General features: G+C 34.2%; 2 protein-coding genes across 2 annotated transcripts; both read right to left on the bottom strand.

Moving 5' to 3' along the window:
- Window positions 1-9,658: 9,658 nt before the first annotated feature.
- LOC141588798 (uncharacterized) lies at window positions 9,659-10,363 on the bottom strand. Its single transcript, XM_074410223.1, has one exon. It carries the CDS (start codon window positions 10,361-10,363, stop codon window positions 9,659-9,661), a length of 705 nt encoding a protein of 234 aa, XP_074266324.1.
- Window positions 10,268-14,764, bottom strand: LOC141585805 (uncharacterized). The gene is made up of 4 exons (XM_074406848.1): window positions 14,664-14,764; window positions 13,733-13,862; window positions 12,076-13,091; window positions 10,268-11,261 (listed from the first exon to the last, which is right to left on the bottom strand). Exons 2-4 carry the CDS (start codon window positions 13,860-13,862, stop codon window positions 10,368-10,370), a joined length of 2,040 nt encoding a protein of 679 aa, XP_074262949.1. The 5' UTR covers window positions 14,664-14,764; the 3' UTR covers window positions 10,268-10,367.
- Between the last annotated feature and the right edge of the window lie 7,150 nt (window positions 14,765-21,914).

Here is a 21,914-nt window from a genome sequence, read left to right as displayed (position 1 = left end):
TTAAATGATTAAAAATACATCATTTGACCCGAAATTATTCGACCCGATAATGACCCGACTTAAACTAAAAGGGTAGGCTACTTCTGATATGACTCGACCCGACTTGACCGATCGAAACCCGACCCAATTGACACCCCTAGGCATAATCAACAAATGACGATAAAAGTTGTCAACTTTGGCATAATCAACCGTTCCAGACTAATTCCAATAGTAATATATTTAGGTTAACTATATGGATAAAAATATAAAATGATAATAATATGAGACGATGAATGTATGTCTCTTGAGTAGACTATTTCACAAAAAAAAGTGACAATAATTTAAGCTCAATCTTTGATTCTTTGGTAATAGTAGCACCTGCCAACCTTCAACATAACATTATTAGTGAGACTAATCATGTCATGGAGGCATGGATTAAGCTCTCCCAATCTTTGTTGATAATATAAAACACAATATTTATACAGAGAATATGTAAGGTCATACAACTAACATAGACGTTGACCAATATTACAATCATACAGTTTAGGAAAGTAGCAATTAAATAGAAGATTTGCTAGCTAATTATACGGAGAAAATATGTGTAAAATATAGCAATTAATTATTGTTAGGAAGATTTTATCAGTGTGGAGGTTATTTGCAACCTTAATTTGATTTTCATCTTTTACAATTATATATTATATTTAATTTTATATTTCATATTCATATATGGATATTAAACTTTCAATATTGTAGATATTCATTTGTTATAAGTAACTAACCTAAGCATCGGGCTTCAACCGTTAAAAATTAAAAGGAGGGAAACTATAAAGGTAATCGTAATATTATTGATAATAATCGTTCGATTTTCATTCATGAACAATGATACCGCATTTATACTCCTCTAAAGATCTGAAGATAATAATCATATCTTCTAATAGTATTAGCATAATATAACTTACTCTATAATACTGATATTATTCCGATTACGGTATCTTGTAATATTTTCTAGGAGTTGTCTGTGGCTTCATATGATTACATACTTATGAATATTTTGATGATAAAATTCCAAATTAATCCACAATGCTCATGAGAAAAGTAGGCATAACAAATCTTCTAGAAGTAGCAGAGCGTACACAACGACCAAAGTTCATGTTAAACTCACCCTTCAAAAGCTATGGAAACTACACACCTACTTTGTCTCCGCATATATAGTTCTGGCATTCTTATTTCGAAAAAAGAATTTGAATTTTCAATTGATGGCATATTCTCATCATTATGGTCCATACTTATTAGCGTATATATATGAGGAATTGTAATGATTTAAAATTTGAAATACATGAAAATGTACTTGTGAAAAGACACCACGATTGGATAGAGAATTTTGTAATTTTAGAAGTCGAATATATGGTGGCGACCCTAGAACTATTGGACGATTTTTCAAATCATTATTGCTTCCTTAAACGGTTGACTTCTTCAAATCATTGAATGAAACAATTAAGGAAGGTTTAATAGATGAATATTTAGTTGGTTTAATTAGGCAATAATTTAGGAAAACAAACTTGCGACCTTATATTCCGTTAATTTATTACGTGTAATTAAATTATTAAATTATGATTGTTTATAATAGTGTTTTTATTATACTTTTGACACGTGGTGAAATTATGGCTATTGACACATGGCATCATATTAGGCTGATGGTTACAGTTTTAATATAATACTAGTTTTTAAACTCGTGCAGTGCACGGGTGGTAACAGAATGTTTTGTCATAATTAAAAACTTATATAATTTTTAGATTTAGTAAATTTACTAAATTTTAGAAAATTTTACTTTGTCTACCCGTATACTTTGAAAATTTTATATTAAATCTTATTAGAGGCACTCTACCATTTTTTTTTATTTCGACTTTTTAAATTGTGAGAGGTGAAATCTAAAAAGTGAATTAAGATTATCAGTAGGTCTCATGAGAGACCGTCTCCCACTAATTTAGTGGGAGACATAATAGGGAAAAAAGAAATTCAATGGGTCCCTCACCCCAACATGTGAGAGGTCTCTCAATAACGCATACTTGAAATTACGGCATACCCGCTTGACGTTATAACATTTCTACTAGAAACTAATTAAAATTACATAAACTCAAATTAATTTATTTAAAATCACACTATCAAGGACTAAAGTTTCTCCCGTAAAAGTCTTAAATTACACCCGTAAAAGAATAAAGTTATATTCGTAAATCACTATAATTACATTATCTTGTGCTAAAATTACAAAATTCAAAGTAATATGCATCAAAATCACTTTGTCGTATAAAATTACATTATTAAGGATTAAAATTACACTAGTAAAGTACTAAAGTTACACTTGTAAAACACTACAGTTACACTCGTAAAACACTATATCGTAATTTAGGTTACACAATATCCACTTGAAGTTGCACCCTTTTCACTTGAAACTAAATAATTAACTTATTCATCAATTAAATTACACTAAAGATACGCTCATAAAAGACTAAGGTTACACTCATAAAGAACAAAAGTTACACTATCAATGACTAAAGTTACATTTGTAATACACTAAAGTTACATAAACGTGTTTTAAAATTACATAAATTCAAATTAATATATTCAAAATCACACTATCAAGGACTAAATTTACACCAGTAAAAAGACTAAAGTTACATTTTTAAAAGACTAAAGTTACACTCGTAAAAGAATTAAAGTTACATAATAAAACTTAAATTTACAAACTTTAAAAATTGAAGTTACACAATATACGCTTAAACTTACACACTTGAAAAATTGAAGTTACACAATAGAAACTTAAAGTTACACACTTTAAAAATTGAAGTTACACACTATACGATTAAAGTTACACACTTTAAAAATTGAAATTACACTTAGCAATTAAAAAATATCAATATGCAGCTTCTCCTTCAACCTCGTTAAGATGGCAAAACACTCGCCAACATGCTTGTAAATTACCGCATCTCACATCATATTAAGTCTTCACTAAGGTTGTACGAATGTTAATCTGCAACAAGAAATATGAAAAGATAGCATAATAGTACTCTAAAATTCAATTACAATTGAAAGGTTAAGTAAAATAGTTGGTTTACAATCTGAATTTTTCATTTCCGCGTAAAATGAAAGTGGTTTCTTAAAATGGTTCGTAAATCTTCATACGAACTCCGATTGAGTCGAAACAAAAGCCTAAATTTATTATTTTTTCGAGCCTGTCGCGACGGTACTATTTTTATGTACTATTAAGTTTTCAATATTTTCAGCACTAGTCGGTAATATTTCGTATATTAGTATTCAGATTTTTTGTGTCAAGAACATGAGATAATTAGCCATTTTAAAAAAGATAAAAATACAATAAAGAGATGATTAAACTAATACCATCCTATGCCTTTGAAAATTTTGTAGTGTATAAATTTAAATATGACTAGTTTTTCCCCAATTTAAAAAACCCTAAATCATATGGATGATGTAAAATTAGATGGAGAAAGTTTTAAAATAAAAAATATAATAGAAAATAACAGAGAAAAACACCTAAAAATTGAGAGAAAAAGAATTAAAAACTTACATTAAACTAGCGCACAAAACACTTGCCAAAGATAAATCGGTGAAATTGAGTTGATTCTAGATGAATAGGGGTTGAAGACGATTTGTAGAATGGGAAATGCAAAAGAGATGAAGAAAAATATTTGAATAGGAATTCTTGTGTTCTTGTTAATACTGTGAGTTGATGAGAGAAGAAATTGTGGGAGATGAATTAATTATATTGCATAGGAAAATGAGGTTGTGAGCTAAAAGAGTTTTTACACTGATACCCATGATTAGTTGGTGGGAAGTGTATTTTTTTCTTTTCATCTTAACCATACATTTTATAAGATCTAATGGCTTATATTAAGACTTATGGACTCAACCTAAAACATATGACTTACATGATCCTACATATATATACATAGAGAAGGGATCATGTAAGTCCACCCTTTTAGGTTGAGTCCATAAGTCCTATTTTAAGCCCTTAGATCAAAATGATGAATGGTTGAGATTTAAACAAAATAAAAGGCTGAGATATAAAAGGCAAACAAACCCTAATCACACACTACCTCCCATTTTCACCTCTCTCTCTAAATACCCTTCATCCCTCTCTCTACATTTCTTTTCCTCCGACCACCACCATGGCTCGCCGGCAACTACCCACCAACAGCCACCACCACCAGCGCACATCCCCCTCTCTTCACTCCGTCCACCCGTCAACACCACCACGACAACCCTCTTCCTCCCCACCACTCGTCGCCCCCAGCCCACACACCACGCTGCCACCGTCGCCACCTGATGCCCACGCCGCCACCATCCCACTCACTTTTCAGATCTCGTTTTTTGGTGTGTTTTTTTTAATTCTCGATTTTTTTCTGGTGGTTCAGGTAAGTGGTTTTAAGGTGGCATTGTTTTCGATCCACACATACCGCCGTTAGATCTACTCCTCTCTCGTCTCTTTTTTCATTTTTTTTTTGGTTGGCTGATGGTGGCCAGTGTGGGTGGGCACTGATGTCGTTGGCGGCATTGATGATGGTGATGGTTGGTGTTAATGTTCATTGTGTTGGTGGTGGCGCAGATCTAAGATTTTTTTTTTTCAATTAAAATTTTTGTGACTGCACAATTGAAGTTGTTGTGGTTGGCGATCTGAAGACTACGATGGTGTTGGTGGTGGCGGTGGTCATGGTTGTATTACAAGCTTATCGAACTAAAGTTACAGCCTTATCGAACTAAAGTTACAGCCTTATCATACTAAAGTTACAGTTATATCGGACTCCAATTACACCCGTATCGGACTAAAGTTACACTTTTAAAGGGCAAAAGATACACTTAAAATGACTAAAGTTACAATAAAAAAAATATATTAATTCAAACTTGCACATCAAACTACTATACTACTAAAGTTACGACTTCAACGATTAAAGTTACGACTTTAACGACTAAAATTACACTTGAAAGGGGTAAAGTATACTCGTAAAAGTATATAAATTCAAATTTTTACATTAAAACCACCACATGACTAAAGTTACATTTTCCACGGCTAAAATTACACTTTCAATGAGAAAAATTACTCATAAAAGTATATAAACTCAAAGTTTTACATACAAACCACCATATTACTAAATTTATAACTCCGACGACTAAAATTACACCCCCAACGACTAAAATTACATTCGTAAGACACATAAGTTACATAGACTTTTGTTAAAATTACATAAATTTTAATTTATAAATTCAAATTTGTATATAAAAGTTGGCCTTAAAAGGTAAGATACACTTATAAATCATTAAATGACTAAAGTTACACTCATAAATCAGTAAAGTTACACTCAAAAATGATTGGCTAAGAATAGAACTTAGGGACTCAACCAAATTTGTGGATTTACCTGAACCTATCTCTATATACATATGTATATATATATATATATATATATATATATATATATATATATATATATATATATATATATATATATATATACATACACACACATATATTCAACACACACACTTGCATAGATATACCCTTATACGTTTACCTCCTCATTGTAGCTGGCTTAAGCATGATGGGGCCAGGATTCTGAGATGAGGGCTCCTTCTCACCCAAAACCGACATAAGAGGGCTCCCAAAACACATCACTAGGTTCATTTTAATTTGACACCCTACATTCGCTTGGTCCAGGTTCCAGAATCGTCGCTCCGATACCACTTTGTAACACCCCCATATACCAAGGTGCTTTACCAAGGACCAACCTAACATATGAAGATACTAACATCTCGGTTGCCCGAGGTAAGTAGATCAATTGAACAATAACAGAACATTCGTTAAATATCCTTTATCCTTTACAACATAAACTAACGTGAGAAATATTACAACATATACAACTGAAAGGACTACTAGACATGAGTGACAGCGGAATCTATTTCGACAGCGTGATGACTCGATTCCCATCCATGTCCCACAAGCATCGTGACAAGCAACACCTGCTAAACCAACTGCTCACCATCCCCAAATGGATCACCATAGTTTTATAAAATACAACGGGGTCAGTTCACTGAGTAATTAAGATATGCTAATCATAAAGAAACAACCAAGGCAACCAACTGTATAACCATTCTCCAATGCTAATCATATCCAATATCCGACTACACAATTAAGTGTGTAGCCCCGCCAGATTACCCATCGCAACAGGTAATCTTCACCGTCAGTGGGGGACCGCAACCTTGCCCACCTAAGCCCCGCTCATCGCAATGAGCAACAACTCATGTCCATTAATGTGCACATCCCCCTTTGTGGCGGGAACCACAAGGGGCAAATCAAGGGCGTGAAGCCATTCCCGAATGATGACTCCACTCAGCCGAGGACGCACCTCGCAAACATACACAAACAACAATAATTCCAACAACCAAGAAAGACAATTACCAACAACGATACTAATCATGCCAATACCATAACAATCCATCTCAAATCAATTAAATAGGCAACTGAGCAGGGAAACCCTACCTTTTCGTTATTCCATGAATTAAAAGTGCATCCAACAAACAAGCCAAGCAAGACTCTGTGATGAATCCTACAAGTAGCAACCATATCCTATTACTAGACTATTCAAGATCTACTGAAAGATAAAACGAAGCACAAACTCACCTTCAGACGCATACCGATGCCAATAACGGCGATAACCCGACTCGATGACTTCAAGCATAAACCATGTCCCTTTTTGGGTTAGTGTCAAGGCTAAGTGAGAGTATATGGTGATAAGAGATAATTGGTATAGAGAGATATTAGGGTTAGAAAGAGAAATGAACCGTCGAAAATAAATTGGGTTTTTAATTCCGCATTTTATAATAACATGCAGACTGACGAGGTACTCGGTCGAGTATGGACTTACTTGGACGAGTACGCCACACTCGGTCGAGTATCTTAACTACTCGGCCGAGTGGCCTCAACTAGGTCGAGTAAAGAGTTACATAGATCTACTAATCTCTCCCGTATCCCTTACTACGGCTCTCATTTGGTGAATAGGTCAGTAAAATGGTCCCTAAATACGGCGGGTATTATATATGTCTTTTAATTGTATTTAGTAATGTGACTACTTATGGATCTAGTTACGATAATGTGAGGAGATCCTCTTTGATCCTATATTGATATGATTAACGGTCGCGGTTATTAAGGGAGATCCTTTTGATAATAGTGTATTTCGGGAGCCGAATAAAGTTACACATATGTGCATAATTACATGTGTAGCCTAGTGAGAGACTTTACCCCTGGGGTCGGGCTACAAATGTAACTAAATGTGTCGCACTATTATAGAGGTTAAACCATAATAAAAGTTATGGTGCGAGTGTGCGACAACGAGAGTTTGGAGGGACGCTTAGATTCTAGGGATGCAAACAGGTCGTGTGATTTCCCCGTGTACTGCTGAGTATGAAAACCTGCAAGTGGCTAACCTTATTGATGAGACTGGTGGCTGGAAGAGTGACATGCTTAGCAATTTGTTTCTCCCGTTTGAAGCGGAGCGAATTGCGAATATTCGTGTCAGTGCTAATAGACCGGCTGACTTGTGATATTGGGAGGCTGAGCGGGATGGTGATTATACGGTTAGATCATTGTATAAGTTGTTAGCTGGGAGGTGCTCGACATGGGTGATATATCGAATTGGGCAAGGAAGAAATGGTTATGGAGTAGGTTCTGGAAAGCTCTGGTTTGTCCCTGAGTAAAGCTCTTCTTCTGGCAATTGTGCAATGAAGCTTTGGCGATAAGAACAAATATTGTTACTCGAATGGGAGGTGAGTCGATCTTCTCTCTGTCCTTTTTGTAATTTAAATTTTGAGTCGAGTCGTCATTTATTAAAAATTGTTGGGTTGCTTGTCGGGTCTAGGAAGGGTTGGGGCTGGATTGGGATGTGAATGAAGGGAATGGTGGGGGTGTGAGAGACTGGGTTGAAGCCTGTTGGAGGAAGATGGGGGTGGCTGAGCATGGACCTTTATGGTGGAGTGTGAGGCGATGTGGGAGCATCATAACAAAACTATTTTCGAATCGATGATGCATGATCCGTTGAGGGTGATTCAGTGAGTCCATGATGTGCTGGAGGAAACAAAATAGGGTGGGTGGGTAGCGAGGCGGTAGGGAAGAAGGGGTGATATACGGAGGACGGAGGAAAAGGGGAGTGAGGGGTGGAAAATTGCAACAGAAGGCTTTGTGAAGGTTAATGTTGATGGTGGGATTTAGGAGGGTGAGGGAGTGAGTTTCGAAGTGGTATGTAGAGATGATGATGGACAAGTGTTGTAAGGGTTGTCATGTGGTAGAACGCAAGTGTGGGAGCCTCGTTTTGCTGAAGCCGGTTGCTGTGTACGAGGGTCTACTAGAAGCTAAGCATAAAGGTCATGCAAATGTTATTCTGGAAAGCGATTGCCTTCAAGTTGTGGACGCATTGAAGAAGATGCAGCGTGGTAGAAGCGTTTTTAATCAAATTTTAGATGACATTTTGTTCCTTTGCAAGTCTTTAATTTAGTTATTTGGTATTTCACTAGTAGGATTAATACTAGTGTGACGCATGCCCTTGCCATGTTGAGCCTAGATTTACTGGTAAATGTGTGTGGTCGAATTCATTACCTCCGACGGCAAGTGATGATGTATGCTTCGATTCATTACCTTCAATACGAAGTCAGCCTTCAGGTGTTTTTCTTAAAAAAAAAAAAAAAGAAAAAAAAAAGTGATCAATAAAGTTGTATCGGTTAAAGAGTGTATGTATTTATTAAAGGGTCATGGAAATCAATTAAAACTGATAAATGCTCTGTATTGATGAGGGTAGATACGAAGTATTGAAGACGAATCAACACAATCGTTCACTCCCCTTTGAACACACAACAACAATGATACATAGAAACGTTTATACTGGTTCTCTGGATTGCCATCATCTCTGAGAAAATAAGGTGTGTTTCAAAGGAAGATAAAATCCTACACCTCAATCATGAGTCAACAAGGTACGCTTTCATTCGGTCTTTACCGTTCATAATGATTCACATGATACCCGAATTCATACTAACAGCAACAACATTTATATAAAAAGGATAAATTCATTCAAGATAAAGAGTCATATATATATATATATATATATATATATATATATATATATATATATATATATATATATATATATATATATATATAGAGAGAGAGAGAGAGAGAGAGAGATACTTTCTGCTCGTCACATCGTAAAATGATTCATTATAAGAAATCTATACTCGTAAACTAAATATCCCCATTTAAGTATGCAAAAAAACTATACCACATACATTAAGATGATGTGAGACAGAGCATATCACACTATAAACTAACTAACTAACAATAAGGAAAAAAAATAAGATGGAAAAAAATTACTACTCATTATGTGAGAGGTCTTATGAAAATTTTATCGTGAAACTGTTCATATAAGAATTAATGGAATGGATCCTCTCCATTTCATTTAATAATATTTTTCCTCCAAACTCTATTAACTCTTATTTTTGTCCATAAATCTAAAACTGTTTGATCTTGCAAGGATGCAATCTGGATCGTTCAAAGAAAATGGACTCTCCATTTCTTTTTAGGAAATGGAGAGGATCTTTGCTCGAATTGAACTAATACATGAAATTCTCATGATCTTCCTCGATTTTTGGTCTTTTTTGCTAACATCATCTCCTTGAATTGATCGAAGCGGCTTTGATGATATTCAATCCAGATACAAAGTTGTCTTATGGCCTCTACCTTCTCCTTACTTAGCCTTGACAACCCTTCATCCTTCTCCGCAATTGTTCTCTCTAAATCCACAATCTTTCTCTGGCAGTCATACATCCCTCTCATGAGCCTCAACTTTTCACTTTTTTCCTTGTTCACCTTCACCTCCAACCTCTTTACCTTCTCTTTCATGACTTTTTCTTGTTCCCTCTCCCTCTCGTCAATGGGCGCAAATGGTGAACCTGAAGGCTCATTCTTCCATGGCTTCATCTCATCCATTGTCCATCTAACCCAATTCTTTGCAACTTGAACATCGTCAGAAACACTAGATAACCTCTGCAAGAAACGCCCTTCTTTACTGTCAAAGTCATTGATGAAATGTTCCATTCCTTTCATCATTTCATCTAGAGCTTGTGAGAGTTTCAAAAAATCAGCTTTGCTTGATGACATTAAGTCTTTAAGTTTTCTTTCAATACCGGGATGTACTTCCTCGCAGCGCTTTTTTATCTTCTTCAAGTTATCTTTATCTTCAGCATGAAGTTGTTCCGCCACTCTTATTCTCTGGCTCAACATACGAAACTTATCTTCAAAGTTTTTCCTAAACTCGTGTGCCACCTCATCCATTTTTCTATCTCATGCACTGAAGGAATCTACCTTTAACCAATTTACAATCCTCGTGCAACTTGTTAATACTATCTTCTTGCTGTTTGAGGATGGCTTGTTGGTTTGATAATTTACTTGTCAGCTCACTGTTTTGATTTTCCATATGGGTCAATTTTTCAAGGGATTTCTTTCTTTCAGCTGACAACACCTCTTGAAAATAATTTATTTGCGATGTTAATCCATAAACTCTAGCAGATGCTTCATTCTCTCCTATTTGAACTCTTCTTTGTAATGACGCAATTTCGTCTTCCTTTTCTGTCAATGTTATTTCCAATTCCAAAATCTTTGCTTGTAAGCTTTCTTTTTCATCAACTAACTGTCTAATCTCCTTTTCTTGACAACTTGTTTGATCTTCAAGCTTCTTTTTCATGTCCGTTTCTTCCTGCAGCTGAATTACTTGCCTTGTTAACGCCGCTATCTGAGTGGACATATCATTCCTAAGCTTAGACAACTCATCACCTCTATCTTGGAGTTTATTCTCAAGCTCCATAACCCTTCTCTGAAGGAACTCCCTCTCTGAAGTGAGCTTGATGATTTCTTGATTTTTCATCTTTAGCTGCTTTTCGAATTCATTCTTCGATCCAAGATCATGATCAAGGTTATTAATTTGTGATATCATAGAAACCATTTGTATTGGTTTATCGTCATCCTCTCCACTGTCAAATTTCTTTTGTAATGCGTACAATTGATCTTCTCTCTCTTTCAACATCTTTTCTAGTCTGATCGCCTTTTCTTGAAGTTTTTCTAATTCATGTTTTAGTTCAACACTTTCTTGATCCTTTGTCAACAGTTGCCTCTCTACTTCATTTCTTTGGGTGCTCACATTTTGCACTTCGGATTCTAAGTTTTTCAACCTTACCTGCAATGATGAACCAAGAAAAAAAATTATAAGATTTCTTTGCATTACATACTAGATTATATATTTTTAAAATTTCAATTTTTTTCAAAACCGAAATCAGACAAAATACATAAAAAGTTACTCCCTCCGCCAGTCTTTATATATCATTTTAAATAAATGAGAAATTTAATTTTTATATATCGTTTTGCATTTTCCTATGCATTATTAATGGTTCTTAAATGTCATCCCAGGCAAATGGTTGATTTACACCATTTTAAACTTTCCAAAGATCTAATTAAATGCTTAACTAATGATATAATTACCCTTAAATCATTTCTTAATATGTGTGAAACTAGTTTTGTGCCCGTGAGAAACCACATGTGCCATTTAAATTTATGTTTTTAAGACATTTTGTATTTATAGTACGTTGTTGTACATCGATTCATACTAGTGAGTAGTGCGTGATGATAATTGGTGTCGCATCAACATTTTGGTGATCACAGTAATACAACCATATTTGAGACTTTGAGTATCTTCTCAAACTTGTTAAATGGATTAAATCATGACCATTATTGGGAATTAAGATTACTTCTTTTTAAGACTTTAATTCAATTAACATTCATTGTATGTTTTTTTAGTACGAATTATCGTTAATGTTGTATTGTCACTAATCAAATAATCTAAACAAATTAATTTTAAAAATGCCACGTGGAATAAAATTTAATGTTTTAGGTAGACTTTTAACTATATTGTATAAATGTACTAGAATGACATATAAATAATAATGGAGAGAGTACATTTTATGGTTTCCGAAGACCTTATGACTTATGCTCACCTGTGCATCTTCCTTCTCCTTTTGCATCATATGTGCCTTGCTTTGAAGTTCTCTCTTACAGCTGTCTATCTGTGACAAGAGATCTGAGTTTTCTCGAGATTTCTTCTTCATCCTCCACTCCAAGTCGCTGTTCTTCTTGCGCAAGGTCCCCAAATCATCCTTCATTTTGTTTACTTGATCTAATAAGTTCTCATGAGAAGTAGAAGCAATAGAATCAACTTTCTTCATATTCAGGTAATCCACATTTTGTTTCAGCTGGTTGACTTGTACCACCAACTCCTTGATTTTAGACACCTCTGACAGAAAACCACCCTCGATTGTATCTTCCCCATTAACAAGCGGACAAAAATCTTCATCCATCTTTTTCGCGTTCTTTTCAAGGCTATCAACTCGAGCTTGTAGTCCTTTATTTTCCATTTTCACTTCCATGGGTCGTTTCTCCTTGCTCATTGCATTCAATTTGATATTAAACGAAGAGAGCTCCAACTCTAATTCCTTCATCAAACCTGAAGCTTCCTCCTGACGTAACTTATGCATTTGAGCAAATCTTAACAGTTCTTGTTCCCTAATTTTTAGTTGCTCTTGCAATGCTCTCGATTTTTCTTCTAACTTTCCCACCGTTTTACTATTTTCTTGCACTTTCTTCATTTTTTCCATGCGGTCAAAGTGTATGGATTCTTGTTCCTGAGTTAATTTTGCAAACTCTTTCTTGTGTGGCCCTCCCTTCATGTGGGCATCTGCAGTATTCACATCATTTTCGGAGTCAGATTCCGAGTCTGAGCTAGACGTAGCAGTAAAGTATCCCTCTTCTTCTTTATTACTATTAATAGTTTCGGAAAGTTGATCTCTGAGATTATCATAAAGGTCATAAACAAATTGGTATTGTTTGTGGAAATCCTCAATCAACTCAATTAGTTCTGATTCTTTCCTTGCATTTGCCTCTGCATTTCTGTTTTTGCTTTTCTGGCGCCGTTCTCTGACTAGCTTGATGATTTTTGGCAATTTATTTTCAATATCTGAAATGAAATGAAGATCAAATTTTCCGAAGTTAATAATTTTTCTTAATTAACGTTTTATAAAGGCAACACCAAAATCAAAAGGAACATAATTGCACTATTCACGAAATTCATACTCCTACATCAATATATACATCATACCAGCATACCGCTATATTAGTATAGTAACCGTTAATTTTTTTTATCAAACAATTTAAACTACTATATAATTAAGATTGTGACTATTACGCACGCCAATAATAGTAAAACATTTGTATTTATTTGGTGTGTTGGGAGTAATAGGGACAAATTTTATGTTAACAGAACACTGGCACCTATACGCAATATATTCAAAGCCGAGGAAGGAGTAACAATAGGGCAAATGTAAGATGGTTGAAATCCCATATGATTATGATTATTTTACAAGCGAATTAACTACTGCATTTAGCAATCCCTATGGTTTATTTGTGTTAATTTGCATTCTGTGCTATGCTACTTAACTTTGACCCTATTAACGAGTGGATATTACCGAACGTTGTTTTTAACTCATGAAGTTTTCTTGTTCGCATAGATTTCGATGAGTGGACTAACTCCAATATAGTATATAAATTCTAGTATTGAGCACAAATTTGTAATTTTTCTGATAAAGAAAGATTTTTCACCTAATTTAGACTGCTTCAGCTGTTCATCTTTTCTTGGATCAAAATGACTCTCATATAATGCCTCCACTAACTCCCTCCACCGGCGCTTTGGCATTTCTATCGGCAATCCGACAAAACTTAATGGCAGCATCTGAACAATGCAAAAAAAAAAAATGAAAACTATCACTAAGGGTAAAAGAATAAAAAAAATTCTGATATTGGTTGCTACTGGTCAAAACCTATGCAAATAGGCCAAAACTATGACTTTCTAAATCAGAGCATGTTACACTACCTATGCGGATGGCTAATTGTTTTTACATGGTTTTCAAGTGATCATGTATTTTTCGGGTTTACCTAATGCGCACCTAAGATAACGGTCGTGAATTCAAATCGTAGTTTTGTTTTGTATTTATTCTAGATCCGCATTATAGAACTAGAGTTTAGGGAGGCTTAGACTTGATTAAAGTTTATTAAGGTATATTACAATTTACGAGTTAACGGCGACATTCATCTATGGTGACTAAACAACATGAAACGAATCAATACAGTGGAAATTCGACTACGGTGACGTCGGAAAGTACGAAATCTTACTTTTGTTAGTTACAAGGACATGGATGGTAAATAAATTGATTGATTGTACAATAGTGTTAATTGATATGAATCTAAGAATAGCTTATTAGCATACCATTTTTTTTTACGTAGAAAAGGTGATGGTGTATTAATCTTGGCGCATGAGACTGAATGTGCATGTTAGACTATTTAAGACGACAGTAATCAGAACAATCAGACACATACATTATTGATTGTAAAAAGACAACATGCAATAATTCAAAATTATCCACAAAACACAAGCTAAAACAATAAACATGTAGAAAATAAATTTCATAAACATATAATATAAAATTAAGATGCATTTTGTAACATAATGCACAGAAATTTTCATCCATTTTACCTGGATTACATCAACATCTTCAAAGTCTTAACCATCTGCATTTTCCAAAGCAAAACCAAAGATCACGAAAATCTTCAAAACCCAAAAATAGTATGAGAGATAAAATGGTTTGTAAGAGAAAAAAGAAATTAATAAGAGAAGAAAGCGGAAATCCATGGTGAAAACACGATTACCAATATTTCTTCTAGTTTTTACACTCAAAAAATAAAAAGTCAAAGGACATAAATGGAAAACAAATTCAAAATGGACATTTTAGGACAAGTTAATGTATTATACAACTAGTTGTATATACAACTTATTTAATGTAGTTGAGTTTTGTTATAAAGTTATCGAGCTCTACTATCAAAATTATCGAGTTATGATACAAAGTTATTGAGCTTAACAGAATAATTATTAAGCTCAATAACTTCATAAAATAGCTCAATAACTTCATAAATAGCTCAACAATTTTGTGTAAGTGCTCAACAACTTTGAGGCGGTTGTACAATGCTACTATACAACTGGTTGTAGGATAATATTTGTGTTTTAGGACCCCAGATACCGAGTCTTAATAGCACCTTTTTATATGTAATGACGGATGTACGTTTTTGGTACTATAAGCACAATTTTTTTTCCAATAAATTAGCTTTCGTCTTGAAAACATTCTATAATTTTTTTTCCGGTGAATAGTGATGTATAGAGTAAAGTATCGAAAAATGATTAGTCCTCAACAAGTTCTTTTAATAATAAATATAGTTTTATTTTAGATTCTTTTAAAATGTTTTAAATTTTAAATTAATGTATATACTAATGAATAATATTTCTTAGAAGATATAATGTTTTTTAGTACTTATTCAATAAACGCTAGTGGCTTAACGAATGAGAAGTTATATATTATCTTTAGATCTAAGGATAAAATTTGATAGGAACTCATGTTTTGCCTCTAGAGTACATGATTTGGACTAAGGCCCAAAATCACGATAAAATATGGTCATTTTCATGTGAGTATTTTATTCTTTCATTTACGCAATTTTGAGTGGTATCTCCCTTTTTTTTTTCAACTCATATTCTCTCTTCTCCCTTTTGTCCATCAATTAATTAAATGAAAAATAAATCCTACAAATTTAGATTGGAAAAATTAAGGTACACATTTTTCAATTAAGGATTTCAATTCATTTATTTGAAAAAGTAATGACTAGTTTTTTTTTTAGCAAGAGAAGGCATTTTCCATATATTCAAAAAAGAAATACATGGGGTTTCTTACAAATGTATATCTAATATACAACATTTCTTTCTATCTCCTAAAATTAGGAGTTTAAAGCCTCTACTATTCCTTCATGTACATTTTCTGAAAATCTACTTAGTAAAATAGCACTAGCTGTAACTTTAATATCTTGTACCAAACTTGAGCTTGTTCTTTATTTTCAAAGACTCTTTTGTTCCTTTATGTCCAGATTAGGTAAACTATTGTTGCAATGCAACGTGTAGTCCACGCATGCCTCCATTTTCTGCTGCTTTTCTGTTTACTATTCCATACTAGCAAGTCAGTTAGTTGGATGTGGTTGATTGTCATTCCTACCCATTTTATATGCACCATAATTTCTTTGGTGTATGTGTTAGAAATCTATATCTCTTTACTCAACATATTCATATATGTTTTAATTTTAATTTAGTCATAAAATTAAAAGATGATCTTATGCATGCAAACAATAAAATAATTAAAGAAGAAATCATCATCTTACATTGAAGATTTCGGATTATATGGGCACAAGTGAGTTCTCCTACTCACTTGTTCTTGAGCTTCCTTAAGTGGATGAACAAGGATTCAAGTAGAGAATCCCTCCCAAGGTTTTATACCCAAAGTAACAACTTAATAAAATTAATATTATTATTACTAGAACAATATTAATTTGTATAAAATTGACCAAAAATATTATTTGATCTCTTAGTATTTTCGGCTAAGAGAAGGGAGAAAAGGAAGGATTTTTATCTCTCTAAAAAACTCTTATTTTAGATGAATAGAATGAAATAATACACTAATTGTTTTGGTAGTGTATATTAGGTAAAAATTAAGGAGAAAAACCCATGATTTTCTCCTCTTAAAACCGGGTGGAAGGGGGGAAGGAAGATGGCCAATGCATGCACAAGGTTGTCTTCACAAGAGCAAGTAGGGTTGCATGGCTAGTATTAGGAAGAAATGATTATGCTTACCACTCACATAATTTACATAATATTTTTCTAATCCTCCCCATTATTTCGGTTATTATAGATAAAATGGACTCCATTTTATCTTTGTCAAATTGTCAATTTGTCACATGCCACATGTCATATGTCACATAAATTTGTTATGTATTTTTAACATATTAAAAATTAACGCATTAATAAAATACATCATATACAAAAATCGACTTAGTAATTCATAATTACTTGTACCAAAATAATTTACCAATTATAAATAACAACATCTTGTATTTATAATAATTTATTCATTCAAATGTAATTGTTTTCTTAAACAATAATTTCATCTAAGCAATAAAACAATTCGATTACTTAGACCGTATCTTATTTAATCAAATTACAATGGGACACGTAAATATTACTTCCAAAATCGTCCGTCAATTTTAAATAATTTAATTAACGCGTATCGTCATACGATCAATTAAATGATCAATTAAGAGTGTTACCCTTTAGGTATGACTTAAGGGGATCAACTGGTCACCACCGTCTCACGACAGTAATGCCAAACTCTAGTCAGCCAATCATTACCGATATGTGTGGACCAGTTGACAGTCAAATATTACTTCCCAATTGTATTCTTTAAAATGAGACTTAAACATGTGATCATCATGATCAACAGTTGTGATCGCATTATTGTCGGAGGACACATATTCCAACAATCTCCCACTTGTCCTCGACAAGTGTGCGTCACCAATTCTCTTGTCCTATTACTATCTCCCACTCAATGCAAGGTGTCTTTCAGGTCGTACTTGCAAGTGATCATATCGAGAGTGGTTTCCTCGATCTGGAGAATAACTGATTGACTGGATTTATCTACCATAGATATCTTCCGAGCGTGGCCACGCATTTCCAATTCATTACTCCTCGAGTGACCCTGAGATATTGTTATAACCCTAACTAGGGTGGACAATTCCTATCGCACTCATTCCCTTCGACTAGCCACAGCCATCATAACCCAAACTATGCCCATTTGACCCCATTTACGAAGGTCGTAGTAACACAAATCAAAGTTAATCTGAAACTGTGCCATCTTAGGTGAACAATCTTTAGTCAAAAGAATCGACTCATTAGAATACTATAGTAGCTCTCGCCACGACCAGGCTATATGAATTTGCCAGAACTCTATAAGCGGTCATAAGGCCCGACAAAGTGTTCCTAACAGTCTGCCTATGTGATCGACTAGTCATTCTCATATGACTCTATGGCACTTGAACTTGCCATCAATCGCATCACATTCTAGTCACTTCGAGACGTCACCTCATGTAAGTAACTATGGGCGAATACAATGCTAATCCGTGTTCACTTTAACGGGGTTCAATTGTCTCTACAATCCGTTTGGATTTAACAAAGTATAAGGTGAGTTAATAATAACTCAAACGACAAATGTCGACATCACATTCGGGTAGTCAATACCATATTACAACCTTGTGATGCATATCGTAAGTGTGTCAACACTTGTTGATTGCAATAGAAGTTTAACATACCATGTGTCCATGTGTTCAAACTTCTTATAATCGCATTTTCCTTTACGTTCATGTTATCTTTCATAGCATGAACCTTACCAAGTACACATATAGGTTCCCAACCTTGGTATGGGTTCTTTATCTTGAAAGAACTTCCCTGTCGATTATCACATAACCAATGAATTTGCAGTGAATGATATAACTTGCACTGATCAAGTACTCCACCCACTCATAATGCACTAGGTAAATGTTTTGCAGAGTCTTGCAACAATTTGTCAAGATGATTAGCCTAGCACTTCTCACAAGTCCTAGCATATTAGGAAATATTAGTTTTGAGTAACTTCTTACTTCAACTAAGTACATTTCCAAACCTTTTATTTCTCTTTTTAGCTTGAAAGGCTTAGGATTTTCATAAATCCTTACGTGTTGTTCGAATTTTAATATGTGCAACCTCTTGACACATAACAGAGTGTTCTGTCTAACACTGAAATTGCTCATCGGATTCTCCTCGAGAATTCATGACGTTTCTTCTATGGCTTGCCAATGATTCATCATGCTCTTATGTATATGATTCATTATTGGACATGTGCATTATTATTCTAATGGCGGAAACGTTAGTAACTAATAATCATGTGATCAACCATTCTTAGGTTCAATGAACGACCATGACTTCTAATGGCAATTCCATTTTCATTTACATGAATAACCTACGTTTCTCGTTGATTCGATGTGTATATCTCAATACTTATTCAACATCTCATGATGTAATTGGATTCATCATAGTCCATTTTCATCCAGAATTGAAAACTCAAATACTTCTTTGCGAAGGTAAGTATTAGCTCGTCATTCTTCAATGAGTAATGAGTTATAAACTTTTACAAGATGATTGCTCCCACTAAATTCCATGTTTCACATGATAATTTCCAACTCCCACTTAATTCCACATGTTTCGTAATTGACTACTCAATTGAAACATTTTAAGAATTGAAATATATATTGCTTTGCTAAGTTATTAAGATAAAACCTTATATGTTCCCATCATATCCTTTCAAAATACCTATTTTGAAGAGGTCTCATCTTAACCTTATGGAAAGAGATTTTAATCTCTAACTCATTCATTTTATAATGATGCGTAGCAATGTCATTATTTAAATATGAATAATATCTAATACACGTCCTTCAAAATACCCTTTTCGGAAGGAGGTTTAACCATTTCATTTTCATAATGAGGTTAAGTAATGACATTAGCGTGGTTAATACTTAACTTAGCTCTTGTGGATATCGGTATATCAATATTTGCAACTTTGATTTATATAGGCTCTTAAGTAAATATCAATATTGAAACTATTGGTCAAAATTTATCATAAACTAGTCAAAACTCTTGTTAAGACTTTATATTAGTCATTCTTATTCCAAAACTTTCTTTTGGTCTCCTCGTGTAGTTATCTTGAGAACATATTCTTTTGATTACTTCACTTGGTCTCTTTTGTCTTGTAGATCTATTCGAGACCATAGATCTCATCTATTCGTGTATACCATATAAATAGGTATACCTTCATTCAAATCATTCTCCCTTGCGTAGATCTCATTTACACAAGTACACAAATTTATCTTGGTGTTCTTTGTGTCCTCATTTTTCTCCCACTCTATCTTTAGAATGAATACACTAGAGATTCAAAGATAACATATGAGACACAAATAATGATTTTTGAAGTATAAGGAGAACTATCTCATAGATTGACTAATTGTTTTAGATTTTGTAATTGTACTTGGTGATTGACATTCCTTTAAGAGAGTTCATCAACTCAATATCACTTTATAAATAATCATACACAAGCCTTAAGCTTGTGGACATATAATGAATCTCATCATTATAGTTGTCTATTATATCACTTTAAGTGAATGATCATATGTTTCTATGAGCAAGCGGATAAAGACGAATTTTAGAACAAGGATAAAAACGATAAAACGGGTGACTTGGGTTGTAAACCAAGCCACCATTATCCAAAATACAACCATTATCCAAAATACATTTCCATGTCGAACACGGAAATCAAAAGGTTCAAAAATCCGAAACATAATAAGACAATAAAAAGCGAAGCTTCATGGAAGCTATTCCTAGCTTCTTGATGGTTTCTCAAGCTTGCTTTTCTTTTCCCTTGTCCTTGCTTGGTGGAGGCCCTATTTACAATAAAAAGGGGATACATTATCACAACTTTGTATCACAATACCATAGTTGAATTAGAAACATAGAAGAAAGGATAGTCATTTACCTACTGGAGTGATCTTTCCAGCCTTAATATCACCAAGGTATTTGGAACAATTTCTTTTCCAATGTCCAACACCATTACAATAATGGCATTTATCAAGAGGACCCTTCTTGATTTTGGAAGTGCTAGCTTCATAAGACTTAGCTTTGGTGAAAGTGAGAGCTTGCTTCTTACTCTTTTTCCCATTCTTTTTGAACTTCCCCTTACTTTTGGTGCTTATGTTAAGCATATCCTTAGGTGGGTTAACATTTAACCCCATGTCTCTTTCGGCTTGCACAAGTAACTTGTGCAACTCTTCAAGAGATATGTCCTTGTCTTGCATGTTAAAATTCACCCGGAATTGAACATACGCTTTGACTTTGGATAAGGAGTGTAGAATCCTATCTACAATGAGTTCTTTGGGGATTTCAACTTTTTGAATCTTCAAGGTCTCGACTAGCTCCATCAATTTGAGCACATGAGGGCTAACCTTTTGGCCCTCTTTGAAGTCGAGATCAAAGAATGCCGCGGCCGCCTCATATTGGACGATCCGCGGAGTTTGTGAAAACATTGTCACAAGCTTGGAGTATATTTCATTAGCGGTGCCCATTTTAAAGGCTCTCCTTTGGAGATCCGCCTCCATCGCAAAGATTAACACATTTTTCATTGCGGCAGACTCCTTGTGGTAAGCCTCATATGCTTCCCTAATAGCGGCGGTCGACCTAGTATTAGGTTCGGGTGGAGAGGCCTCGGTGAGGTAACGAAGCTTGTCGTCACCTTGGGCGGATAATTTGAGTTAGGCATCCCAATCGGAGAAATTTGACCCATTCTTTTCAAGTTTACATCGATCCATGAAGGATCGGAGCCATGAGGCATTAGCGAGAGGTGTGGCGTTGGTGTTTGGAGTGGCCATTTGTTATGATAAATAAAAGCGGTCTACAAAACAAAATATAGAAGGAATAAAACATATGTCGTTTTAACATAATAATACTCGTAAAAATTAATTTAAATTTAAACAAGTTTTATGACATTTATCTAGTGACCTCTACCCAACTTGATAAATGATTCCAAGACCCAAATTCATATCAACTTAGGGCACGGTGTGCCGAAATACCCTTTATTAACATAACTTGGTGGATTAACGTCTTAATCGATTCTACTTTTAGAACTCTTGGTCAATAAAATTACATTAATATTTATCTCTAGCCCGAAACACATCCGGAAATCGTCGTGAATACTTTCGTTGAGTTCAACCCAAATTTCGAATAAATGTGTCCATGATCCAAACTCATATCAACTTAGGGCACGGTGTGCCGAAATAC

Source organism: Silene latifolia, chromosome 6 (assembly GCF_048544455.1).
Source record: "Silene latifolia isolate original U9 population chromosome 6, ASM4854445v1, whole genome shotgun sequence".
In the NCBI taxonomy this organism is placed as follows: domain Eukaryota; kingdom Viridiplantae; phylum Streptophyta; class Magnoliopsida; order Caryophyllales; family Caryophyllaceae; genus Silene; species Silene latifolia.
The sequence above is the reverse complement of the archived record's forward strand: the minus strand, read 5'-3'. Positions and strand labels throughout refer to the sequence as shown.

What these genes read in the sequence shown, in the direction of transcription:
- LOC141588798 (XM_074410223.1), bottom strand. Translation starts at nt 10,363, where the DNA reads ATGGATGAGGTGGCACACGAGTTTAGGAAAAACTTTGAAGATAAGTTT.
- LOC141585805 (XM_074406848.1), bottom strand. Translation starts at nt 13,862, where the DNA reads ATGCTGCCATTAAGTTTTGTCGGATTGCCGATAGAAATGCCAAAGCGC. An exon ending in GCTGAAGCAGTCTAAATTAG is followed by an intron (nt 13,092 to 13,732) that starts GTGAAAAATCTT and finishes ATTTCATTTCAG; the next exon opens with ATATTGAAAATAAATTGCCA. An exon ending in AGGAGAAGGAAGATGCACAG is followed by an intron (nt 11,262 to 12,075) that starts GTGAGCATAAGT and finishes TCATCATTGCAG; the next exon opens with GTAAGGTTGAAAAACTTAGA.